The sequence below is a fragment of the Oryza glaberrima genome, chromosome 2 (genome assembly GCF_000147395.1).
Source record: "Oryza glaberrima chromosome 2, OglaRS2, whole genome shotgun sequence".
Lineage (NCBI taxonomy): Eukaryota > Viridiplantae > Streptophyta > Magnoliopsida > Poales > Poaceae > Oryza > Oryza glaberrima.
This window is the reverse complement of record NC_068327.1, coordinates 4,789,365-4,815,942: the sequence shown is the minus strand read 5'-3', so window position 1 is coordinate 4,815,942 and position 26,578 is coordinate 4,789,365. Positions and strand designations below refer to the sequence as shown.

At 41.8% G+C, this 26,578-nt stretch overlaps 5 protein-coding genes across 7 annotated transcripts; 4 read left to right on the top strand and 1 right to left on the bottom strand.

Moving 5' to 3' along the window:
* Window positions 1-378: 378 nt before the first annotated feature.
* LOC127763335 (amino acid transporter AVT6A-like) lies at window positions 379-4,134 on the top strand. Of its 2 annotated transcripts, none has more exons than XM_052288004.1 (6): window positions 379-987; window positions 1,558-1,992; window positions 2,526-2,678; window positions 2,769-2,972; window positions 3,058-3,523; window positions 3,624-4,134. In XM_052288004.1, the coding sequence occupies exons 2-6, from the start codon at window positions 1,572-1,574 to the stop codon at window positions 3,757-3,759; spliced, it is 1,380 nt and encodes a 459-aa protein (XP_052143964.1). In that variant the 5' UTR covers window positions 379-987; window positions 1,558-1,571; the 3' UTR covers window positions 3,760-4,134. The 2 variants fall into 2 exon arrangements, with proteins under 2 accessions (XP_052143964.1, XP_052143963.1); XM_052288003.1 differs by having other exon boundaries at window positions 379-992.
* Window positions 4,135-4,148: 14 nt separating this feature from the next.
* LOC127763334 (pentatricopeptide repeat-containing protein At3g62890-like) lies at window positions 4,149-8,812 on the bottom strand. 2 transcript variants are annotated; one of them, XM_052288001.1, is made up of 3 exons: window positions 6,179-8,812; window positions 5,832-6,105; window positions 4,149-5,437 (listed from the first exon to the last, which is right to left on the bottom strand). In XM_052288001.1, the coding sequence occupies exon 1, from the start codon at window positions 8,534-8,536 to the stop codon at window positions 6,302-6,304; it is 2,235 nt and encodes a 744-aa protein (XP_052143961.1). In that variant the 5' UTR covers window positions 8,537-8,812; the 3' UTR covers window positions 4,149-5,437; window positions 5,832-6,105; window positions 6,179-6,301. The 2 variants fall into 2 exon arrangements, with proteins under 2 accessions (XP_052143961.1, XP_052143962.1); XM_052288002.1 differs by having other exon boundaries at window positions 4,149-5,384.
* Window positions 8,813-11,738: 2,926 nt separating this feature from the next.
* On the top strand, window positions 11,739-14,480 carry LOC127761657 (disease resistance protein RPM1-like). The gene has a single exon (XM_052285983.1). It carries the CDS (start codon window positions 11,739-11,741, stop codon window positions 14,478-14,480), a length of 2,742 nt encoding a protein of 913 aa, XP_052141943.1.
* A 1,527-nt stretch (window positions 14,481-16,007) lies between these two features.
* Window positions 16,008-17,785, top strand: LOC127761585 (biogenesis of lysosome-related organelles complex 1 subunit 2). The gene is made up of 2 exons (XM_052285896.1): window positions 16,008-16,234; window positions 17,300-17,785. Exons 1-2 carry the CDS (start codon window positions 16,139-16,141, stop codon window positions 17,567-17,569), a joined length of 366 nt encoding a protein of 121 aa, XP_052141856.1. The 5' UTR covers window positions 16,008-16,138; the 3' UTR covers window positions 17,570-17,785.
* Window positions 17,786-19,757: 1,972 nt separating this feature from the next.
* Window positions 19,758-24,583, top strand: LOC127763463 (uncharacterized). The gene is made up of 6 exons (XM_052288171.1): window positions 19,758-20,300; window positions 22,199-22,235; window positions 22,321-22,557; window positions 22,635-22,682; window positions 23,304-23,728; window positions 23,857-24,583. The coding sequence occupies exons 1-6, from the start codon at window positions 19,948-19,950 to the stop codon at window positions 23,924-23,926; spliced, it is 1,170 nt and encodes a 389-aa protein (XP_052144131.1). The 5' UTR covers window positions 19,758-19,947; the 3' UTR covers window positions 23,927-24,583.
* Window positions 24,584-26,578: the final 1,995 nt, after the last annotated feature.

Here is a 26,578-nt window from a genome sequence, read left to right as displayed (position 1 = left end):
ATTTTTTTTCTCTTTTAGAGGTGCTCATATATTTCGGATGTGCATGTGTGCGCTCTTGTATAACTTCATCAATCATCAATCTTAAATTATGTTGATCAAGTCTTTCGGTCTCTTCTCAGGAGCGAGTCCGTGCACTGCACGTTGTCAGCGCCTTAAAAAAATTACAAATCATTCTAGATCCGCGTTAATAATTCGATAAACAGTTTTATCAAAAAAAAAACGAAAAAAGAAGGATAGTCAGATAATGCCAATCCATAAAGTATGCACACGTGTGACATATGGCAAGACAACAAGACGATTTGCCCCCAAAAAGAAAAAAAAAAGAGGATAAAACGGATTTGCCAACAAAGACGATGATGAAAAAACACCTCTCATAGTCCCGCAAACACACACTTGTGCTATTGTCGAGTAGCGGCAGATCCATCCCTCTCGCCGCAATCCGCCGTCGCCGTCGTCGCGTGGCCGTCGCCGCCACCCGCCAGTCGCCGCGCACACGCATCGCCGTTCTTTTAACTTGTCATCTTGTTGCTGTGGATAAGGGACCAAACCAGAGAAAGAAAGGCGAGGCCGGAAGGAAGCAATCAGCCGCCCGCCGGGGAATTTCTTTTCCTTTTATTTACTTTTAATTTAATCGAGCACAAGCAGGAGGAGGAGAGGCAAAGGAAAAGATCGATTTTGATTGGCGAGCCAAGGGGGAGGAAGGCGGCGGGAGGACGCAATCTGGATTGGAAAGTTTGGCCTTTTCTCTCTCTTTCTTTGGGCGGAAAGCGACCCCCAGCCGCGGCGACCCGGAAGGCAAGAACTCCTCCAGTTGTTGGTCTGGTGTGAAAGAGAAGAGAGAGGCTTTTGCTCTGCTGATCCACCCGGCGTTGGTTCGCCTATAAAAAAAGAGAGGAGTTTGGGGGAGGAAGAGAGAGCTTCTGTAGGTGTGATATTCTCTTTTGATCTTATCTGATCGCCGGTATTGAGCAAGGATTGGGGTTTGGGGTAAGGTATGTTTCTTTCCCCTTCTCATTTTTAGGGCTTAAAAATTTGGGTTGTGGAGATTGGTTTGTTGTAGGATTGGGATTAGGTGGTATTTGATTGGTTGGGCTGAGTGATCTCACTCTGAACAATCCCCCCGAGTAGGCGAATTCGTCTAAATTTCGATGTATGCTTCTTCCTGTCGATGGTTGTAGTGAAACCTCGTTCAAGGCATCCTGTATGAATTTAGCTGGAAAATGTTGGGTTCTGGGGGAATTTTAAGTGGTTTATCCGGTGGGTAGTGCTCAGATTGATCTTTATTGTGATTTTGCCATCATTTATTGGCAAACTTTTAATCAGAATCCGTGTCAGCTCGGATTGGTGTGCGGCAAGCTTATTTCTAATCTGTAGTTTGTCATTGATATGGTGGTTATAACTATGCAAAGCTCCTGAATACCTTATATGAACATTTTGGGTTTTTCCGAACCACAAATAAACTTGAAATTACGCTGCCCAAATTTGCGAAGACAATTAATGATCGTAGGAGTCCAAACAAAGATCCTGTTGTTCTAACTGAAGATTTTTCCCATACAGGATAGCGAACACAAATGGGAATTGGGAATGGATCACCAAGTGACAGCAGGCATGTATCACACAAGGAAATACGAGATGAGACCACACCGCTTCTCCCAATTAAGGAAGAGGAGGAGGGGATCCATGAGTTCAATGGAGCTTCTTTCTCCGGTGCAGTGTTCAATCTGTCAACGACCATCGTGGGGGCTGGAATTATGGCACTGCCAGCGAGCATCAAGATGCTGGGAATTATCCCTGGTATCCTGATGATCATCCTTGTGGCGTTGCTCACTGAGGCATCCATTGACATGCTGGTTAGGTGCAGCCACGAGGGCAAGATTACGTCCTACGGGTGGCTGATGGGTGAAACTTTCGGTCAGTGGGGGAGGATCGCGCTGCAAGCATCTGTTGTAATAAACAACATTGGCATGATGATCGTTTACATGATTATCGTTGGTATGCCTCTGAAAACCACACCCTTTTGTTATCCTACTTCTGAACAACAACCATACTGTTGAATAGTGCTAGTACATGTTTAGTTCCTTTTTTTAGTTGCTCCTCTGAATAATCAATAATTCTTGGAAGCCAGGGAGTCTCTTAATTACTCGTGTTGAACATATGGCATGTGACATGTGAAGAAAACCCATATTTGTTTACAGAGCTTAAAAGTTAAAACTAACTCTTCTTATATTTATTTGCTTGAGGCTCTTCTAAGTATCGATACTGATTGTTGACTAAGTTATTGTTTTGGAGTTGATTTTTCCTTCTTTTTTTTTGTCTTGTTATACTTTAAGGTATGGTAAGCATTCACTCGTAATTTGATTAGCCTCCCTCCACTGTACTAGACAATATAGATGGTTTGCACTTGTGCTCATTATTGTTGTATCATAAGTTGTGGTTGTAAGTTGTCTCGTTCAATAGGCTATCAATTCACCTGAAATTATTACCGTTGATGGTTAGTAGATACTCATTCATCTTTCTTTCTTAAGGTGATGTGCTGTCCGGAACATCAACAAGTGGTGTTCATCACCGTGGCATCTTCGAGGGGTGGTTTGGACCTCATTTGTGGAATTCTCGTCCGGTTGTTCTCCTTGCTACGACTCTTTTTGTGTTTGGTCCATTGGTGAGCTTTAAGCGTTTGGGTAGGTGAATTCCACATTGTAATATGAGGTTCACTGTGCTAACTATTGTTTACGGTTAACTCATACTAATAAAACATCTTTGGTTTATAGATTCATTGAGATACACATCTGCACTGTCAGTTGCTCTTGCTGTGGTTTTTGTTGTCATCACTGCTGGAATTGCGATTGTCAGACTCATTGAAGGAACTGTGGAGATTCCCAAACTCTTTCCCGAGTTAGATGGAACTAATTCCATCTGGGAACTCTTTACAGCTGTGCCTGTTGTTGTCACTGCCTACATTTGCCACTACAATGGTGTGTTTCCTACTGCTCACTTAGTTTACGCTTGCTGTTGTTTATTTGTGTGTGGCCTGAATGTGAACTTTTCATGATTATACAGTACATAGCATCGACAATGAGTTGGAAGATAGAACTCAAACCAAGCCAATTGTGCAAACTTCACTGGCTCTCTGCTCAAGTGTGTACATTGCGACAAGCTTCTTTGCATATCTCCTCTTTGGCGAGGGTACCCTGGCTGATGTACTCGCCAACTTTGACTCCAACCTTCATATTCCATTCAGCTCTGTCTTCAATGATGTTGTGAGAGTGAGCTATGTAGTCCACATCATGCTCGTCTTTCCCATAGTCTTCTTCGCCCTTAGGCTCAATTTGGATGGACTGCTCTTCCCTACTGCAAGGCACATTTCTCGTGACAACAGAAGGTTCGCCATTATCACGGGATCACTCCTTGCTGTAATTTATCTTGCTGCCATCTTCATACCGAGCATCTGGGACGCGTTCCAATTCACCGGTGCCACAGCTGCTGTTCTTATCGGCTTTATCTTTCCTGCCATGATCATACTCAGGTAACCTAGTGACCACTAGTATTATTTTCAGTTGATACATAATTGGACATCGCTCAGGTTCTATCTGATCTAATTTGTATGTTTTTCCTCTTTCATGTAGAGATCCTTATGGAATTGCAACCAAGCGCGACAAGATTTTGGCCTTAACCATGATTGTGCTTGCGGTGCTCTCAAATTCTGTGGCTCTATACAGCGATGCACTGAACATCATCTTTCACAGGAAAGTGGAGGTCTAAAACTCCATACTTCGAGCGACAAAGTGGAATGTACAGTTAGAATGATTTGGTGAGTTTAAATTAGTAATACCCAGCAAAGCAATGTGATTTTCGGTGGTAGCCATTGATTTTTATTCTGGACACCTGAAAGGATTTGATTTGCTGCATTTGTCTAGTTTCCTGAACATAAGCTGGTTCAACATTTAGAAGAGCCACTTGTGAATTGTGATATGGTTGCGGTTGTTTGTATCTATTCCGCCAAAAAGAATTTTTCTTTTTGTTCTATACATGTTTATTCAATCATCCTGAAAATTTTAAGTGGATGACTTGAAAAGGTTGTTTATATATACAATAATGCACATTGAAACTTGAGTTGCTGTTTTGTGTTACAAAGAACTTTGAGCCACTGTATGCTACCCTCTTTTTTTTTTGCGCGCTACTGTATGCTATGTTGATTTGCAGAAATATATAATTGCCCAATTGCCTTAACAAGAGTACAACTATTTGAACAATCCAATTGAATGTGCATCAATATTGAGATTATGTACATTCTTGTGTAATTGTGTTGAACTGGCAGCTTGGTTCCGGAGAAGTTAAGCAAGATGTGGCAGGCTAAAACAGACTTCTGCGCAGATAATTAAGATGTATTGTTTACTTGATTAATATTTTGAAACATAAACTTCACAAGTAGGTAGAAAAATTGGTCCAAACAATACAGTAGATTTTTTTTGAGAAATTGTTTTTTTAGAAGCGTTGGGAAAACAATCAGCGGCAAAAATTCTGTGTAAAAAAATTTTGAAGAACAGGAGGGCCGCTAGTTCATGCACAGGGAGAAATGCTTCAGATAACTGTTGCTGTAATCAATCTTTTTTTTTTTTTTGAGAAATTGATGCATGTACCGCGGCACACGTCAATCAATCAAATAAGCTTATAGATTGGCAGATGAATTGTTTCGTCATATAGAATAAATTGAAATTACTAAGCATTTATTTACTGTCTAGGATACAAATTAACTAGAAATATTTCAGGAAAAGGATCTATATTGTCCCTTAAATTTTACGGTTCCTTCAGCCCAGGCAGCAATGGTAGCCATCCAATCCAGATTCTGTCCATAGGAGAAAATCAGCAATGAAGCAAGCATAGGGAAGACAGATCCCCTTACCTGCTCCGGAGAGAGAGAACTCATCCAAACTGTCACATTAGAATACTAGAGCTACTAACAAACAAAAGGCTAGCAAATGCAAATTTTCCTGCCAAGCATGTATGTACAGATGGCCAATGGCTGCTCAACCTGCAGACACTAGATGAATGCCATTGCAAAGATCAGCCAGCCATACAGGAAAACAGCATATTCTTCGATTGACAGTAGGGTAGATAACTTAATTAGCACATACTCAGATTACAAAGCAAAATAAACCAACATTGTCATTACAATGTACCTGCGCTTTGGCTGAAATCCTCTGGTAGGTCTGAAAATATGAAATTTCGGGGAAGCTGACTCAACAAGCCAAATGCCGATGATTCAATATCCAAAGTTGGCCCGTTCAACTCTGAACTGCTAAAGGATCCACCAGATGCATCAATGATTCCAGGAAAGCATTCCCACAGAAACCAAAATTACCAATGCTCGAATAGCCTGATTCCGTCTTGAATGTTGTCCCGTTGTCCACACCAAACAGCAAAGAATTAGTATTCTGCACTGGAATTTCCATTGCATATTACATCATCTGGTATTGCAGGCATGGGAGTAGACCTTGCTAAAAAGCATGGATTTTGCTTCACTGAAAGAGGAAAACATAGGGCTATACGAGGGCAATCTGTATCATGTTCACCTAAAAAACACAAACTTTTTGAGCTTACAATTGGATAAGATCATTTTCAGAAACATGGATTTCTTGAGGCTCCTGAAGAACTAATTATTTGTTAATCATTACTACTCCACTACTCCAGTTATGGACATCAGTCATCCAACAAACAGAAGAAATTAGGGGACAAAAAAAAAAGAGCGCAATCCAAACTGGTAAACAGAATAATAACATATGCTCCTACTTTTAGGCGGGGCAGGATGAGCCAGCGATATTTGGATTTTTTACCTTAAGTGAGCGGAAGCCAGGGATGACGGGATTAGTCATACGAGCATCACAGCGGCTGGGTGGCAGGAGGAAGATGACCCTTCTGACAATCTGCCTGCTGCTGGCCTATTGCGTTTGCTTTCCGTCTTGGTCTTGGCACTTTGCCCCTGAACTGCCCCAGAGGCGGTGTGCCGGCCCATCCAAAAGATTTTGACGACCCACAAAGCCCATCAACTACCAACCTTGAGGATGAACGGAGAGCATTGTGATGCTCGACACAGCTGACATCATTTTACTGAAAACGCATATTACTGGTATTAGAGTATCAAAATGGCAACAAGAATCTAATTAAGGAGAAGAAAGAGTACCTTTGGTGATCAGAAATTCAAAAGCAATTCCAAACTAAGGAGACTAGGTGAGAACTCCTGTTCACAGTGTTCCTCAACCTCAGCTTTTTCACACACAAAAATTGGTGTCCTATGAAATGGTATTTACCAAAAATCGTTGCATGAACATGTTCCCTCTCTGAAATGGTGGAACCTACTCCGGTCTCTGACTATGATTTCCCGGTTCCAAAGCCTGGAAATCAACTTGATTGCAGAGTGGCAGTCCTCACATACCCTCAGATTCTTTCTGATATGAACCGGCAAGTTTGGTGCTAGACTAATGAGGCCAAAAGCAATGGCCAGCTTCTCACTGTGTGCTAGCAGCGCTTGTTCTTTCTCTTCCTCATCCACATCCACTGTTATCTGTGATGTAAGCGGTGAATAACCCAATGACTTTAACCTGTGTGAAATCTCCTCCAGCATTGCAATGATTTCCAATATCCGTGGATGTGATTTGTCACTAACAACAAACTTGTGCACCTGCCCAGCCACAGTAATAGAACTATATCCTGCAGTCTTCTTAACTTGCCTTTCTTCCATCAACATCCTTATCTTTGACGCATTTTCCCATTGTCTAGAGTCTACGTATATGTTATATAACTGGACATAGACACCATCCTCGTCAGGTTCTAGCTTCAGAAGATGCTCTGCGGCACATTGAGCTAAGTCAATGTGTTTATGGACTCTGCAAGCACTCAAAATGGAGGCCCATATGACAGCATTTGGTTGTATGGGCATGGTCTTGACAAGATCCATTGCTTCATCCAAAAGCCCACTGCGTCCCAGCAGATCAATCATGCAGCCATAGTGCTCAATCTGAGGATGTATGTTGTACAAGATTCTCATCTCATCAAAGTACAGACGGCCTTCATTCAGTAGACATGAGTGGCTGCATGCAGTCAGAACAGCAATGTAGCTAACTGAATTAGGCTGGAAGCCATCACACCTCATCTGGTAGAAATGCTCCAGAGCAGCCTTACCCATCCCATTGAATGCAAGACCTGCGATCATAGCGGTCCAAGTATGAACATCTCTCTTGCCCATCCGTTGGAAAACAATGGTTGCCTCGTCGACCCTCCCACATTTCATATACATGTCCAGCAGTGCAGTACCAAGGTATATATCTGCTTCCACCAGCCTCTGCTCAATGCAAGCATGCAATGCCCTGCCCTGTTGTAATGCACCTAAGCTTGCGCAAGCAGTTAGAAGATTCACCACCGTAAAGTTGTCGACACGCAGGTCATGTCTCCTCATACTCATGAACAATAGCAATGCTTCTCTAAGCTGGCCACTGTGGATGCACCCAGTCATCATCGAGTTGAATGTGATGATATCACGGACCTCCATTTCATCAAACAGAGACCGTGCAACATCAACATGCCCATGCTTGCAGTATCCATCAATGATAGCATTCCATGATTGAGGCCTTGGGCCTCTACCCAGGGCATCGAAAACCTGTTGCGCATGACCAAAATCACCACACTTGGCATACATGTCGATGAGCGCAACCACGAGATTTTCACTCGTCGGCATCCCCTTCTCCTCGACAAGCAAGTGCAGGGAACGTCCCAGTTCCAAATCCTTGAGCTTTGCGCATGCCAAGAGCACGGCGATTACGGTAACCTCGTCCGGTGCAATGCCATGAGAAAGCATGGTCTTGAAGCAACCCACAGCCTCTCTGGCCCGATTGGCACGGGAGTAGGCGGCAATCAAGCTTGTCCACGAGATCACATCCCTCACTGGAGCCTGAGATAGAAGAAGCTGCGCGTCACAGAGCATGCCCATCTTGGCCAGCCCACTGATCAGCATTGTCCAGGCAACCGCGTCCTTGACATGGATCTCATCAAAAGCTCGGCGAGCGTCGGCAGCGAGCCCGAGCCGAATGTACATGTGGATGAGAGAATTCGAGACGAACGGCGCGGCGGATGGTAGCATGGTGCGCAGGCAGGCGGCGTGCAGCATCGTGCACAGGAGGAGGGAGTGGGGGCGGGAGGAGGAGGAGGAGCACTTGAACAGGAAGTGGAACGTGAAGCCGTCGGGGCGGACGCCCGCGCGGCGCATACGGCGGAAGAGGAGGAAGGGGCGGTGTGGATCGGAGCCGGCGCGGGAGCAGGCGCGGAGGGCGGTGTCGAAGAGGAAGGTGGAGGGGGGCATTCGTTCGAACAGGTGGAGGGCGTAGCGGAGGTGGAGGGGATGGGGCTCGAGGCAGTTGACGAGGGAGTTGAGGAGGTGGCGGGCGGATGGCGGGTGGAGGAGGAGGTGGCCGGAGGTGGTGAGGCGGGCGTGGAGCTCGGCGGCTTGCCTGACGGTGCGTGGCGTCGGCCATGGCGCCGGCGGCATGTCTCCGCCACTCCGTTTTCTCTCTCGGGTGAGCAGAGCGGATGCCGGTGACCACCGAGGAAGCCGTTCCCGCGGTCCCGGCAGCCGGCGGTGACCGTCGAGCAGATGCAGGAACGGCCGCACGCCGGCGGTCGTCAGCGAGCGCGGCTCGCTCCGTGCATGGGCATGGCCGCCGCCGCGAGTGCTTCCCTCGAGGGCCGAGGCAACCCCTCCAGCTCCGGCGGGCGCACTACTTGCCTCGAGCTCCTCTTCGCCGGAGCTCGTGCACAACGACCCTCGAGCTCACCGGCGGCGGCCGCGTCGCTCCCCGGCGCCGCGGCTTTGGATGGCCTATGTTGTGATCGACCCGACCATAGTGGGCCAAATCCTGTGGGCCATAGTGGGCTTTGCTCACCTACGCAGAGAAAATGGGCCCCTGAGAGAGCCCGCATGTCGGAAAGTTTAGGCCCATATCACGGAAATGGATTTTAATCCGTCAAGGGAAGTTCCCTCGTTGATTCATGTCATTCAAATTGTCGTAAAAAAATAAAAAAAATTGATAAGATATATTAGTATGTAATATATAACTCACAGACATGTAAGTTGAAATTTGATCTTCATAAATTGTAAAATAAATAAATTTAATTGTAATTTGTATACATGTTCTCACAGTCATATTTGTGTTTTTCATTGTAATTTGTAAAAGTTAAATTTAAGCTTATATATTTTTAAAGTGACATATTATTTTCATTTTTCTTTAAAAAAAATCATAACTATTTGAATGGCATGCAAAGAAACAATTTTTTTTTAAAAAAAGAAATCCCAGAGTTTGCCCACATTCACAACCAAATTAAGCTTACAGAATTGAGCACCCGTAAAACATTTATTCTGACTTGTCGTGTCAAACCATTTAACCAGCGGTAGCGAAGGCTTCTCTTCGTGGGGTTTTTAACTATTTGCCACTCTTACGAGTGGTGCTTAACGATTTGCCAATAGGCCCACATGTCATAGACACATGAGAGCCCACATATCAGACACATGAGGGCCCACATGTTATAGACACGGTGTGGCAAATCGTTAATTGTTATGTCACAAGAGTGGCAAATAGTTAAATTTCCCTCTCTTCGTTGCCCGGTACATGTGGCCGTCAGCAACTGCAAGTGATGGCATAGCATAAATCCAATCAACCCTTCTACGGCTTTTCAATCCCAACCGAATTTTGGATTTTGGATTTTAATTTTAGAGTTGATTTTTGATTTTTTTTATTGTAGTAGTTTATTTTTGAACATCGACTAATTTTTACGTCACTAAGAGCATATGTTTTATCCATTTTTTATCGCTAATAAAGGTCACGGCTTGTAAACCGCTGTAGGCGAAAGATTGAGCTGAGAATGATAGATGATATTTCGAGCAAAATTATTCTTCCGATAATAGCAAAACTGTTCTTTAGATTATATGATGATAGACCTTTTTTTCACAGCTGCTAACAACGCAGTAACATTGATAGATCTTAGTATCTTACTGTGTCAGTTGATAAGAACTTGCCCCATAACTCCACATCTCCACGTACTCAGTGAGTACTGAACATTCTCGTTCATGTTGCTGCATATTGGCAATTTACACAATTCCCCACTTGAAATATGAGCGTTTAATTATGGTCAAATAAAACTTCAGATATGCATGGTTACCGTTTCCAAGATACAATCCACAATTGAACAGTGAACACTTTGTACTGAGCTCACCAAGTCACCATTCAATGATGCAAAACCAAAACACAAAGCATTCTAAAGAAGTTTATTCTACAAAGCCCATGGTATCACCCATACAATAATACCCACAGTTACCTTTTGGCTTTTATATTCTTATTATGGTAGTCTGTTCACTACACTCAAGCAAACACAAATTGTCTCGCAAAGATAGTTCAGTTTGACCAAAGAAACCATGTATGATAGGTATTTTATTTATCTAATAATGGACAGGTGAGGATTAGCACTAGAAATAATACTTCAAAACCCTAGAGTTCAACAACATAGTAGTATAGTACCTTTAAACGTCCAATCAATTTAAGGATGAGTTGACCTGATGCTTCTATAGATTGCTTCAAGCCACCTGTGTTCAACTGCCACAAAATGTTCAACACATCATTGAAATCACTGTTCACTTCATTTCGATTAATTTGGTCTTCAATGGCATCGTAGGATTTGGAATCGCATCAGGTGAGTTCATCACTTTTCTCGAGTACTATACTACATATAGAGAGAATTAGACATTTGTTGAGCTGTGACTACTTAGTTTTGCCATCTCATATAGAGGTTTGTTCCTCTGATAAAACAATCTCCCCAGGGATACATGCAGGGTGATTGCTACATGCTTGAACGGCAAACTTGGGTTCAGAACACTGGACAGTGAATAATAATTTCTTGCTTCACGAGCTTATTTCCAGTGGAGCAGGGGAGACCGTTCAGATCGTAGAGGATTCTTCTCTCTTCCCCTCCTGTCCCAAAGAATCATATCTGCAACTGCGCATCATCAACAGGCATGCGATCTTTTACTAAAAAAAAAGGCATGTGATCCTGCAAATCTAATAGCTCATATGTACCTCGTCCAGTTACTGAAAAAAAAATCTCCGAAAAGATAAATTTTTTTAACCACTCAGAATAAAATTTATACTCCCTCCGTTTCATATTACAAGTCGTTTTAACTTTGATCAAAGTCAAACAACTCCAAGTTTAACTAAGTTTATAGATAAATATAATAATATTTACAACACCAAATTAGTTTCATTAAATCAATAATTGAATATATTTCATAATATATTTGTCATGGGTTTAAAATGTTATTATTTTTTTCTACAAACTTGGTCAAACATGGTTCAGTTTGACTTTGACCAAAGTCAATACAACTTATAATCTAAAACAGATGGAGTAGCAAATATGTTGGTAGCAAGATGCCAAGAAATATATCGAAAGTCAAATTCCTAGTTCATAAAATACATAGTTTGGCTAGTGTTTGGGGGCATACTAAAACGGAAATTAGCAAGTAGTACCAACCAGCATTCACATACACCACCATGTTCTTTTCAAATTTTCGCCGCCTCACTAAGACAGACAATAAAGCAGGGATATCATCTTTTGTTCAACAGGCTAAAAGAAAAGGAGCTCTTACCGGTTAATCTTGCATATCCACAAGAAGTAACACATCAGTCAGTAAGTGAAGACAGACAATGGCAGAGGCAGCAGTAGTCCTAGCTCTCGGCAAGCTTGTTACCTCTTTTGGAGTATCATCACTAAGGACTTACCTAGAGAAAGAACCCGCACGGCTCCCAGATCTACCATACACTGCAAAGCGCATCGAGAGGGAATTAGACATGATCCATCATTTCTTGAGCCAGGTTGGAACAAAAATCTACAGCAATAAAGTTCTTGAAGGCTGGATAGTAAGGGTGCGGAAGGTCGCTTACCGTGTTGAGGACATAACAGATGAGTACAGCTATAACATAGCTCTTGAACATGAAAACCATTTTAAAAGGTTAATACACAAGTTCTTCTATCCAACTGCTTTTCATCGCATCGCTATTGAGCTTAAAGATATCGAGGAAGAGATAAAGCACTTGTCACAGCTGAAAAGGGATTATCGAGAAATGTTCAATGAATTACTTGACAACACTAGTGATAGTGCTCATATTCATCTCCTGTCATCTAATGGTTCTCCTCATGCCGTTAAAGGAGATGACATTGTTGGGATGAAAGAAGACATGGAGCTTCTTGGCAGATGGCTAGATCCCAAGGAGTTAGATCGAACAGTAATATCAATATGGGGTTTTGGTGGATTGGGTAAAACAACCCTAGTCAGGAAGGTTTATGATTGGGAGAAGGGAATGAAGAGCTTTGACTGTTATTCATGGATTGCAGTATCACATAACTATAACATCAATGCTATATTAAGGCAGTTGATTCAAGAGCTGAGCGAGGACCAAAGCAAAATCCCCACTGATCTTGACACTATGCACCATGGTAAGCTGAATGATGAGTTAAAGGAGGTTTTGTCAAATAAGAAATACTTGATTGTACTCGATGATGTATGGGATACTAGAGCTTTCCATGAGCTATCTGACTCATTGATGGATGATAAGAAAGGAAGTAGGATAATAATCACAACCAGGAATAATGACGTTGCTTCATTGGCTCAAGAAATGTACAAGATGAAGCTTAATCCACTAGGCAATGATGATGCATTTGAACTCTTTCGTAGAAGGTGCTTCCAGAAAAGCAATATGGAGTGCCCCTCTCATTTGGAGGAATTGTCTAGGCAGATTGTAAATAAGTGTGGAGGCTTGCCGTTGGCAATTAATGCAATAGGAAATGTATTGGCTGTACAGGAATCAAAAGAGATAGTATGGAGAAGAATAAACAATCAATTCAAGTGTGAATTGGAGGACAACCCTGGCCTAGACAAAGTAAGGAGCGCACTGAGCATAAGCTTCATGTACTTGCCAAGGCATCTCAAGAATTGTTTTTTATATTGCAGTATGTTCCCGCAAGATTATATTTTCAAGCGTGAGCTTCTTATCAAGCTATGGATAGTAGAGGGCTTTGTAATACAGCGAGGTCAGAGTACATTGGAGGAGGTTGCAGACGGCTACTTCACTGAGCTGATCCAACAAAGCATGATGCAACTTGTCGAGAACGATGAGATTGGTAGAGTGGTAAGCTGCAGGATGCATGACATTATGAGGGAATTAGCACTCTCCTTTTCTAGGAAGGAAAGATTTGGTCTGGCGGACATAAACCTTGAAACTCAAAAGAAGGATGATGTTCGCCGGCTGTTAGTGTCAAACTTTGATCAGGTGAATCAGCTGATAAAATCAAGCATGGACCTTCCTCGTCTCCGGACATTCATTGCAGCCAACAGAGTTGCTAATTATCAGTTGTTAACCTTACTAATTTCCAGGTGTAAATACCTTGCTGTTCTAGAACTACGAGACTCACCCTTGGACAAGATTCCAGAAAATATTGGGGACTTGTTCAACTTGCGCTATCTTGGCTTAAGGAGGACACGTATTAAGTCCCTACCAATATCAATTAAAAAGCTCACCAATTTGGAAACTCTGGACTTGAAATCAACTAACATTGAAAGGCTCCCAAGAGAGGTAGCTAAATTAAAGAAGCTGAGGCACATCTTTGCAGAGCAATTGTATGACCCAGAAGAGAGGCAATTGCGTTACTTCCGTGGTGTGAAATTGCCTGACGGTGCTTTTGATTTGGCACAGCTGCAGACTCTCCAGACTGTTGAAGCAACCAAGAAATCGGTGAAGCTACTGAAATACTTGCCTGAGCTGAGGCTTCTGTGTGTCGAGAATGTTTGTCGTGCTGACTGTGCAACACTGTTTTCTTCCTTATCAAATATGAACCACCTTTATGACTTGGTCATCAGTGCCAACGATCTGAATGAACCTCTGGATTTTAATGCTTTCAATCCTATATGTACAAAGCTAGAGAAGCTCACAATCAGAGGATGCTGGGACAATGAGACATTCCGAAGACCAGTGTTCTGTGAGTATGGTGCAAATATCAAGTACCTGACACTGACATTTTGCAAAAATGACACCAATCCACTCCCATCAATATCATCAAGCGTGCCAAATCTGATATTTTTGAGCATACGCAGGGGATGTTGGGCTGAGGACATAATTCTCCGTGCAGGATGGTTTCCTCAGCTGAGGACTCTTTGGTTGGGAAAATTGGAGGAGTTGAGAAGGCTAGTCATTGAGGAAGGGGCCATTATTAGGCTGGAAGTGCTGCTTCTGCTGTCGCTCCCATCCCTCAGGGAGGTTCCTAAAGGTTTGGAGCTTCTTGCATCCCTCAAGAAGCTCAATGTCACGATGCAACACCATGAACTCAAGGTAGAGTGGGAACGAGACAACTGGAAAACAAAATTGCATCGTGTCCAAGAAATACGTTTCTAAGAAGAGATTATTGGCTGATGCCTGTATTTTTCTTTTTCTTTTTATATGATGCTAGTATGTCTAGCGTTTGCTTGTGTTTTCAGTGTTCACAACAAATTGAAAGAGTGGCTGTTTTGTCTTCTTTTATTGAAACAGAACTCGTCTTGACAATATCTTCAATTTGGTTATTTAACATGGACAGAAAAATGGATAAAACTCCTAACAAAAAAAGTAAGATAGCATAAAACTCTCTCTGCACCATACTCAATATCATTCCGACTTTCTGGCATTTACACCCAAGTAAATTTTGCGGAACATAACTACTAAAAATTACATAGTACTAATACATATTGCAGTTTGCACAATTGCACTTATTAGCAGTCTAGAGCTACACATACTTTGTCAGAGCATTTTAATGTGATGGAATTCAATATGTGGGACTAGGACCCACCTGCAACTGGGAAAACATGTGTAGTAGTATGGTCCCACCGAGTAAAAAAATCAACTTCACTCACAATAAATTGGTAAAATTAAACTTGTGCTATGATCAAATAAAGAAGTCAAAATCCTGTAAAAAATGTATGGTAAACAAAAGCATAAAAATAGTTGTGCTTAGTACAGTATGTACATGTACAACAAATTTTTCTAATTCATTTCTCCTAAATTATTTTGAGATTGAAAGAAGAGTTTCTTAATCATATATTTATCTGTAGGATGCAATCTAGAAAAAAAAATCTTTCTAGAAAATAGTAGGAAGCAAACTCAAATGCATGCATTTCACAAAACATGCTAACTTTATAAAAGTACCATAAACCTGCACATTTCACAAAATTATACATATTCTGGCCATGTTTAAGATTTCTGTCACATTTAATCGAGAAATGTGGGTTTATCGATAGGCCATAAGAACATGTCTGTAATTTATGTGCAATACATCTTAAGATGTGTTTTTCTCATAGTATCTTCTGTTTGCTAAGATATGCATAGGCTTGCGAAATACTCCCTCATTTTTAAACAAAGAGAAGATAAATCATTCCACTACTGCTCTTCTCATATCTAACCAAATTTCGGTCTTAAGCCACATTCGCAAAGAGAATCCGCATAGACCCTAACCCATCCGAGATGCAGTTCTACGCTAACTCCATAATAACGCGACGAACGCGGACTTTGTGACTTCCTATGAAAATTCAAAAAGAAAAAAAAAAGAAGAGGGTGAACAAAATGTCACCAGGCGTCGTGCGAGCCGAGCCGATGGAGCCTCCGGCGAATCTCCATCGCCGCCGGCACCGTGCTCTGGCTGACCACTTCGCGCCGCCGCCCTCCGCCTCGCCGCCGCCAGAGGAAGGAGAGGGGAGAAGATGTTGCGGGTGAATCGTGCAGTTTTGGGCCGGGCCCATTACGGCTACATAGGCCTCGACGACCGCCCAATTTGAGCCGGGCCGGGCCGTCCATCCACGAGGCCCGAACTGTAGGACCAGCTCCAGTGGGGGCCCAAGAGAGCGTCTTCCGCAAGAGGGCCCGAGTAACCAATGGGGTTGGGCCCAAAAGCCTACTCACGCCTTAGTCCCAAATCCCAATCTCCGATCCCGAGCACTCGCCACCGCCGCCGCCGCCGCGACGACGGCGGAGCTCCGATCCGAGGAGGAGGAGGAAGGGTGGGCCACAGGGGACCGCCGGCGATGTCGGCCGCGGCGTCGGGGGAGCGAGACGAGCTCGCGGATTCGCTCGCGGAGCTCTTCACCAACGTCTCCCTCATGGTCCGCGGCGAGCTCCAGGTCCGTTCGCCCCCACCTCCGCCTCGTCTTTGTATCCATGGACGGCCAAATCGGCGGCCTGAACCCGTAGTTTCTCGCTGGTCGCGGTTGCACGGTGGGCCGTCGTAGAATTCGCCGGCGCCTGCCCTACAATTCTGTGAATCGCAGCAGAGTTGATAACCCTAGAGTGCCAAATTTAGCTATATTTTTCGTGGAATATGCGTTGAATTTATAGTTAGATTGTCTCACCTATATAGTTCAGGTGCTCCAATTGTTATATCCCAATCTGTTTCCCAAGGATGTGTAGCAGTTCCAGTTATCTTGGTATCCCACGATAAATGGGAATGTTCAGAGTTTAGTTATTAGTGTGAACTTCACATGATTGAATTGGGCAATTGGTTGATGCTACTCGCGTGCCACTTCATGGAATTGTTTCACATTTTAGCAGCAAGTCAAAAATCAGCTGAGTTTTTTTAGTCATTCATAGTGTGCCTGACTCAAAGTTTAGCTAGTTGTTGTTTTTTGAGATTGATGAGTGCATCTTTTGCGGCCAAAATGGCATGCACAGTACGGTGGGGAAGGAAGGTATCGGGTGCTATTGCATGAACTCGTATTTCACAAGTACTAACAGACATTGATTCACTCTTCTTTGGCATGTGGAATCGAAACATGCAGAGTTTATGCACAATGATATTGTGAGACCTTTGGTTTGAAGCAACCAGAGGCTATTCACTTGAATTTGGTGTTCCGTGTTGTTGAGAACTGTACTACCTCTCAATTATTCGCTTTCGCCAACAAATTGTTATCATCATTTCAGCAATAAATGAGCTTTTCGACAGCAAAGTTCTTTTGCCGGCATAAGTGTGCATAAATGATATGAAAATGATTACTTCACATAACTTCACCTAATCATGTGGATCCATTAAACATTTAAAGCTTATGGGTTGCTCAATCTGGACTTTGAAGTAAAATATGGCAGTTTTTGTTCACTATGAACTGTGAGTCAACAGTTGAACCTATGCTTAATGTTTAGTGGTGTGGTTATTTATTAGACTTGGGTTTTCATTTGGATCTCATTCACTGCAGGGGACTAACAGCCAGCTTTCTCTACTTGAGAAAATGAATCGACGTGTAGCAGAGGAATACAATAACTATGGAGATGTTGCATCCGGCCTGCGGGTTTTCGTAGAACAACTGAATGAGAAAAACCAAAGCTTTGGTGAGTATGTATCGCAGATTGATGCGATAGACCAGCAGGTGACCGAGTTTGAGGCAGTGGTGTCCATGCTTGATAAGCATGTTTCCCTCTTGGAAAAGAAAGTAAAGTCCGCATATAACATTGCTCCTACCCAATGAATAATCGTTCCTCTCTGTATGTTTCATTTTAATTTTTGTCATATGAGCTTATCTAAGCGAGGTAGAAACCAAACCTGTGGATGAGAATTTGATGCCCGTTATCTCTGATGTTTCCAACACATGTATAGTAGCATGGTGCTAGCCAAGTTGTGATGTTTCAGGCATTTTGTTGCTAGTTGCTACAGCATCGACAAATGACAAATTGCCACAGTGTAAGATTTTGTTCTCATTGCCCTATTTGTTGTGATCATGTTCAGTGTTAGGAAAATGGTGTGTGGACCAGATCTGTGAGAAAAACTCTGAAGAAATTGGCTGATGAAAATGTGCACATTCCAACCCAGATTCCTGCACATTTTCAATTCATGGAATCCATTGTCATGTGGAGGCAGTGTGAGTTGAGAATTGCTGTGGCCAAACTGTCATTATCATCCAGCACAGGGTAATTTGACCACCATTTGATTACTCCGGGAAACACGTCGGTTTGACCTCGTGTCTTCTGCCCAAATGTCTTACTACTAGTACTCCAATTTAAACAAATTTCTTCGGAAAAACAGGTTAGGTTAGACTTGTTCTTCTAAAAAGGACACTTCCCCATTAGAGAAGTTACTAAATAATCAAGAAAGGGATTGATTGATTGATTTAACGTAACACTGCAAATAAGCACTAATATGGACTGGGCTTCTTTATACTACTCACACTGACAGTGGGACCTAGCACAGCTGTGGCCCACCTGTCAGAGGGAGTGGGCCCCGATTGCTACGGGATTAAATTAATTAATTAAGCAGGGAGAAAAGCATCTCTTTGTCGATAATGGTGAGGCCTCCACGGGGGTAGGCAGCCTTGCGTTCCCTCCCCATAATCTCCACCTTATCCAGCGCATCTTCTGCAGGATTGGCCCCTCTGCTTTTTCAGAATTGCACCATGATGGTGTCGGCCGTCTGTTGCTGCTGTTTGTTCTTAATTAGGATCATGGACATGTCGACCCACTCAAAATTAATGATGCTCTTGTGGTTGCACTTGTCACTAATTAACTTAAGTAATTAATAACCACATGTATTTGTGAGTGCTTTATTTATGAATTTGTAAAGATTTGCAATGATAAGTGTCATGATCCAATACATGGTTACAAGATAATCATGTTAGGTGAACTGTAAGGAATTGCGTTAAGAGTTTCCACGTGTGTTTAATTGGTCCATCTTCTCATACTCCTTCCGTTTCAAAATGTTTGACACCGTTGACTTTTTAGTATGTGTTTGACTATTCGTCTTATTCAAAAAATTTAAGTAATTGTTTATCTTTTTATATCATTTGATTCATTGTTAAATATACTTTCATGTACACATATAATTTTACATATTTCACAAATTTTTTTTGAATAAGATGAACGGTCAAGAATATGCTAAAAAGTCAACGGTGTCAAATATTTTGAAACGGATGGAGTACTAAGCATGTATGGGAATGGCATGTTTCCAAGTGTGGAGGGAATTGAGATGATAATGATGATGGAATGTGCACGTTGAATAAAACTGCAGATAATTGGGATTCATGTTATGATCATATCTATCATTTATGTCTTTTTGGAGTGAATTTGGTATTCATAATTCAGTCTTAGCGTGCGCATGAGAACTCTCCGAATATAAAGCGGTAGTTGATAAATGCAAATATAATGTGTAATAACTGATGAGTTTCAGTTTAAACAAGGTGCATATGAAGCAACATTAACGCTAGGTTTTTATCTGTTTAAGCCGGTATGAATTTAACCACACAACTAAAAACAAGCCGTCGCTTTGCATTTTCTTTCACATACAAACATATTGGCGAAGGATCACACCAAAAATCTATGGAGCCACTCATACTAAATCATCCCATTATACATAACCATCAAGCTCTCAAACTTTATTAACACAATATCTCCAGCCTTTTCTAGATAATAGTAATGATCATACAAATAAAAACAAACCATAACTTTACACCTTATTAAAAAAAAGAAACACTGCTACAGATAGCATACAAACATGCTGGCAAAGGATAACACCAAAATCCCATGGATCTATTTGCACCAAATCATCCAATTATACCAAACCATCAACCATTTTTTCTAGTTCCAACTTTTTTTTTGTTGGTTGTTGGGATGAACCTTTTCTTTTCTTGAAATTAAAAACCTCCACAATTAACCACCCACAAACCGCCCCCTTTCCTCCTCCCTCCTCCCCCTCCTCCCCTTTGCATCCAAAAAAACCAAAACGAAACGGAAACGCGCTCCCCTCCTCCTCCTCCCCGTCGTCGCCTTCTTCCCCTCTCCGCCTCTCCGCCTCCGCCTCCTCCGCCTCGGCGCAAACCCTAACCCTAACCCTAACCCTACCAATCCTCCTCCTCCGATGGGAGCCGTCACCTCGACGGTCGCGGCCCGCTTCGCCTTCTTCCCGCCGAGCCCGCCTTCGTACGGCGCCGAGGCCCCGCCTCCCCCCGCCGCGGCGGGCGCGGGGGTGGGGGTGGAGAAGGATGGAGGGGGAGGAGGGGTGGTGGTGGAGCTGACGGATGTGCCGAGGAGGGGGAACGTGGAGGCGAGGCGGCTGCGGACGAAGCGGGGGACGGAGGTGGTGGCGATGTACGTGCGGCAGGCCGGGGCGCGGCTCACGCTGCTCTACTCGCACGGCAACGCGGCCGACCTGGGCCAGATGTTCGAGCTCTTCGTCGAGCTCAGCGCCCACCTCAACGTCAACCTCATGGGGTACGTGCGCGCGCGCCCCGATTGGGTGGATTGCCTTTTTAGATTGGGAGATGCCGTGCTCTGTCGCCCTCGTGGATTCGAGTTCTATCTCGGATCTTCCGGGTGGGGCGTATTTTCCTGGATCAAAGGCTCGAAGCTACGATTTTCTAGGATTAGTTAGTATTGGGAACGTTAGATTTTCCGGGCGGATCAGTAGGATGGCTGTTTTGTAGTTTCGACGGATGCCGCTAGCTTCTCTTCATCAGGGCTCGTTCGATTAGGTTGATGCTTTGGTGTGATGTTGATGTTGAATAGTGTCCTGTGCTGTAGGATTAGGATTCGCAGGCTGTAAGTCTCTGATTCCATGTGAATTTTTTGACTCATGATCTCGTGTGTTCTGTTGCATCTTGGCATGTATATTTTGTTTTTGCTAATGGGGTTATCTGATCATTTTTCTTTTTCCCTTGAAGCCGATCTTTTTAATGATTGATTGGGATAGCTTCTTGTGTTCGAATTGTTATCTACTCTTGGTGATGTAGATGGTGAAGCATGTCCACTTAGGTGAAATTTTTTGACTTTTTATTGATCTTGGGTAGCAAGAATGATATTGATAAATCGCTATCTGGTTCTGTAATGGTATTTCATGAATCGCTTTTTTCTATGGGAGACGGTGGGAGCTCGGTGCTTTTGGATACTTGATTTGTTACTATCTCAGGTCATAATTTGAAGCTTTGGATAATTTTCTTCAATTAATTGTTAGATATTAACATTTAGCTGAGTTTAATCTACTGTTTCATTAGATTTGTTCAACAATGGCTGTAGTGAAAAGAAATGTTTGCAATGAAGGTTTGGTTGAATTATCGTGTACATGAAATTGTACCGTTACTTATTAATGAAGTGTGTTGAGGAAACCAATAGTTAACAAATCTTTTCACTATATTATTACATGCATTCATTTTCTTCCCTCTTGTAGCTCTTATAGAAGAGTTAATGTCAGGGTTGCCATCTGTCTTTGGTAACCTCCATATTGTTCTGCAAATGTCCGGTCATGGCCTTGTGGGTTCTCTGCGAGAACATTCAAACAGTTGAGTAATTTGTGTCAGTACTGCTGGGTACCCAGAGGTAGAGAAGAGATAACACAAATCACCATTCTGTTTGTTTGTTTGCTTCTGTTCTTTGGTCCAAGTTACCTGATACATTGGATGAAGGAACCTTTGCTCTTTTCTTTATTGTGTTTCCTTGCCAGATTACCTTTATTGTGGTGGAAATTATGCTGTGAAGGTTTGGCCTAGTGAATTGTTTGATGATGTGTGGTCTGGTTATTGGCGTTGCTGATGGGAGAACCATTGATTGATTCAGTGGATCTTGCAGCTCTAACTAATTTTATATTTTGTGGTTAGGAGTAATTGGCTTGTCCTTTCCTCCTTTTTTAACTTCGCCTTTTTGTTTGTTTCCTAGCATAGATACTAATATAATCGTTATTTGTTTGTCTGTGTATAGCTATGTCATTTGTCTGTTGAACCTAGTTTTGTGCTTTTTATGTGCTCACTACTTTTTACCAAGACTATGTATGTGTACTAGTTGCTAGTATTTGACTGCGTAATGCAGTTCTAGGCCACCATAGAGGCTCCTGCTAACATGGTCCATGATGACTAAACTAACAACTGATGTAACCATTTATGAGGCTATAGTTTTAGTCTTAAGTGATCAATCTGTTCCTTGCCAGCTTATATGGTTGAGTGTTGCATCTATAACTCCATGTTTTACTCCTAATGTAATATTAGCACCTTGCACAAGGAAAGTTTCACAGCCCACAACTAGGAGGATATCAAATGAAGCCACCTGACATCACTCGATGAGCTTCTTCTTTTAAGGCTTATTGTAGCTCTAAATTAATACCTTCCGTCTTCATTCTGCAGCTATGACTATTCTGGTTATGGGCAATCTTCTGGGAAGGTAAGATTTTTGTATACACATATTTTATGCTGAATCTCTTTGATGTGCATAGTATTAACCTTTTATTTTTTATCTAATACCGCAGCCCAGTGAGCACAACACTTACGCTGATATAGAAGCCGTTTACAGATGTCTTGTAGAAACCTATGGAGCCTCCGAGGAGAATATCATTCTTTATGGACAATCAGTGGGTAGTGGTCCTACTTTGGATTTAGCCTCCCGTTTGCCTCATTTGAGGGCAGTTGTTCTGCATAGCCCAATTTTATCTGGCTTAAGAGTGATGTATCCTGTAAAACATACATACTGGTTTGACATATACAAGGTAATTAATTTGCATTATGTCAACCTTTTTTGACACTTAACTTTAGTTAATTCTGTATTTTATCTCTATTTCTGCAGAATATTGACAAAATTCCATTAGTCAGATGCCCTGTGTTAGTGATTCATGTGAGTACCATTTCATCCTCACAGCAAATCTTATTATTATTATATATATTTGATTCTTTTTGTGCATGGCGTGCATGTGCTCATGCACTTGTTTGTATGTTCACATAGTGAATTAAATCATTGGAATATGAAATCAACAACAGTTATATGTATGTTCCTCATATATGCACACTGTTGCATGGTGATAATTGTAATGTTACATAAGTGAAGTTTAATGAAGCAGTTCTGGTGATTTAACTACCAATTGGACCATTCTTTTATTGACCTACACCCTAGCCTTTAGTTTATTTTTTTCCTGTTATTTTTTAGTGCCGTTAGTGTGCTTATGTGACAGAAGCAGTGCTAGCAATGCATTTAAAAAGATGGCATGGAAACTAAATGTGAATGCCTGTAGAAGTTTTTTCAGTTCACTGAGATGAAAAAACTGGCAATTGAGGGCAACATATTCTGAAAACACGGGACAAGTGTTCTGTTAGCAGCATCAGCTTTATCATGACTACCGCTTGCTACATTATTTTACTTGGCAACAGATTTATGATGTGAGAAAGAACCTATTCATTCTAATCAAGATGTAGAAGAAAGTTGATGATGCTAAGGTACTAACACAATCTCTTTTCCCAGGGTACAGCTGATGAAGTTGTCGACTGTTCCCATGGGAGGGCATTGTGGGAGCTTTCCAAAGTAAAGTATGAGCCTCTATGGGTCAAAGGAGGAAACCACTGTAATTTGGAACTGTACCCAGAGTACATTAAGCATCTAAAGAAGTTTGTTGGGGCCATTGAAAAATCACCACCCCTATATGATGAATCTCCAGAGAGCTCAGGTCCATCAGATAATACTCAAACAAACCCTGAAGGCACAGAGGAATCTAGGAAAAGCACAGACTGCAGGGAGAAAACAAGGCCAAGCATAGATCACAGACAAAGCACAGATCGCCGGGACAAATCAAGGGGCAGCACAGATAGGAGGGATAAAAACAGAAAGAGTGTGGACCAACCACGGGCTAGTGTCGATCAGCCTGATCGGCCAAGGAAAAGCGTTGACCGGTATGGTTACCTTGTTGACCTATGATTTTCTTTTTCTTTAAGACCATAATGCTGTGTATGTATCAACTATTTCTACAGGGTTGATATATAACATGTTTTCTTGACTAATTTGATCCATGGTGTAACAGCTTTGGTGGGGTGATGAAGTCCGTCAGATATATCGACTGTTTCAGAGTAACAACTGCATCTGGGAGCTGAAGAAAAATATATATACCAAAAAGGTTAGCGTTGGGGTTCTCTGTATGTAGTCCATTTGTATAACTTAATTCATTCGGGTGATTGGTTTGGTCGTTGGAGGCGTGTCTCACAACAATGGGGGGACTTGTATTGTTTTTCTTGATTTTTTTCCAATATGAAATAATTATTTGTCCATAAGCAGCTTCTTTTTCTTTTTCCCCAAGTGGTTGATACTTGATGCTTCATAAGAGATGTGCCTGCAGGAAAGTAAGCGATCCGTGATAAGCAAACTCTCTCGGTTGCCATTTATCTTGTGATACTGGAGATCGTTTAGTTTGCTGTAGTTGTGGTGGCCTCCTGGAGCCCTGGTTACGGTTGTTGATTGGAACAGCGCTAACTTCTGCCAAATACAGCAGTTAAATTTGACAGAAGATCGTTGATCGTGCAACTGGCAGACTGATGGATCGGAGCGCCCTGTGCAACTGGTTTCCATGGCAATGGGCCAATGATCATCTTCCAGCTTGTTTTACGGGGAAACACCCATTTCTGCTTAATTTGTCTCTGAAAGTCTTTAAGTCGTGAGTCGTGACACCGTGTTTGTGGTGGTATTTTATGCGTTGTGGTCATTTTTATGACATAATTCCAGTGAGCTAAGAGCTTCACGCCGTGTTTGACAAATGCCACAAATGCTTGTTGCTATAGTTTTATCTGCGTAATATGCTTGGAAGAGCTGAAGATTAGACCGGCCATCTTTTCCTGACACCTGTTATAGCAAAAATGCGTTGCTTCCTTTCAAAATAAAATAAAATAAAATGCGTTTGGTTCGTTTTCTCGTCCTCGAAAGCTTGGTTGGATTTCCATAGGCCTACCCATTCTGTTACAGCAGACGCTCCCCAGGCCCCAGCAGGGTGTGTTCTTTACCCCATCTTTCCAATTTCTGCTCTTAGTTTTTTGCATGCACGTTTTCCAGACCGCTAAAACTTGTGTTGTTTAATCTATATATGTTTCAGTATTTATAGCAAACACTTCATCAATCATGTGCTAATTCATCATTCCGTTTTTACGTGTCCAAGGGGAAGGCTATTCATGATTTTTTTTTCAGATATTATTCGTAGGAATACATCGATTTTCAAGCTTAAAAAAAACTATATTCTAAGATACTACATAATTACACCGTAGTTACAATGTAATTTTAGTATTGTTACATTGTAACTTTTAGTAAATATAACGTGTTGTTGGATTTTATTGCCAAATAAAACTATAATTAAAGTTACAATATAATTACATTATAATTATATTATAGTTACACTATAATTACATAATAGTTACATATAATTACAGTGTAACTTTCAAGTATATATATGTTGGTACTAATATTTTTGTTTTAAATTAGAAAATAAATACAATGCAATATAATAATCTATTAAAATACTCCCTCCATCCCAAAATATTTGACGTCGTTGACTTTTTTAAAAATGTTTGACCGCTTGTCTTATTCAAATAATTTAAGTAATTATTAATTCTTTTCCTATCATTTGATTTATTGTTAAATATACTTTTATGTATACGTATAGTTTTACACATTTCATAAAAGTTTTTGAATAAGACGAACGGTCAAACATGTTTAAAAAAGTCAACGGCGTCAAATATTTAGGGAACGAGGGAGTATGTCAAGTAAACAATAGCTAGTCCAATCCTATAATTGAAAAAACGTGTGAGCTTTAACAAAAAAAAAAAATCTGTCAAGTGATAGCTAGCTAGTCCCTTTTATTTTTGAAACCTTTTGGAAAAAAAAATTCCCACCGATATTTTCCGTTTCCAAATACGTTCGAGAAACCCAAAAACTTTCCGAAACGTTTTATCCCTAACCCAAACTGTGTGATCTCTCAAGAGTGAAGTCTGAACCGAGGATGATGAGAAGAATGTGCCGCCAACATCATCAGGTCAGGAGGATCGATGGAGGAGTCCACCTGGACGGCGCGCGGCCACCGACGGCCGGCGCCCTGATCGGATCCGCCGCGCACGCCCTCGTGTCCCCCCTGCCTCCAAATTCCAAAACCGTCGCGCGACCGACCGTGCGCCCACGTCCTGCAATCAACCAGCCAGATTTCACTGCCTACCCAAACCAAATTTCCAGTGTGCTACAGCCTAGCTAAGCTGCGTTCTTCAGCAGCGCAAGTTTAGAAAAAAAAAACTCACTTATTTTTCACGGGCGCTTTTTAACAATTAAATATTAAATGGTGTGTAGTATTTTACCCGAAAGAAATTATAAAAATATGTTTTAGAAAAGAAAACCATATTAATCGATTTTAAAGTTTAAAATAATTGATACATAATTGATTATACATTAATAGCTTATAATTTATCTCGTTTTATTTATCTTCTTGTTCTTCTTCTTTCCTCTCCTCTCAACCATATATCCATCTAGTTTCGCTGAGTGGAAAAGAGATGAGGGAACGAAATGACGGCAAGCAGTTAGTAACCACAAACTAAAAACACCACATAGTACTACGTGATATGTACATAAGGGCAATTATTATAAATATTCAAGCACAATCCTTTAGATACCACATAAGCTTAAATAGAGAGGTAAAATAAGAGAGATAACCCTTACACAAAATTCAAGATAAAAGGAGAGAGAAAGAGTAGATTGACCAAAAAAATATTAGGACT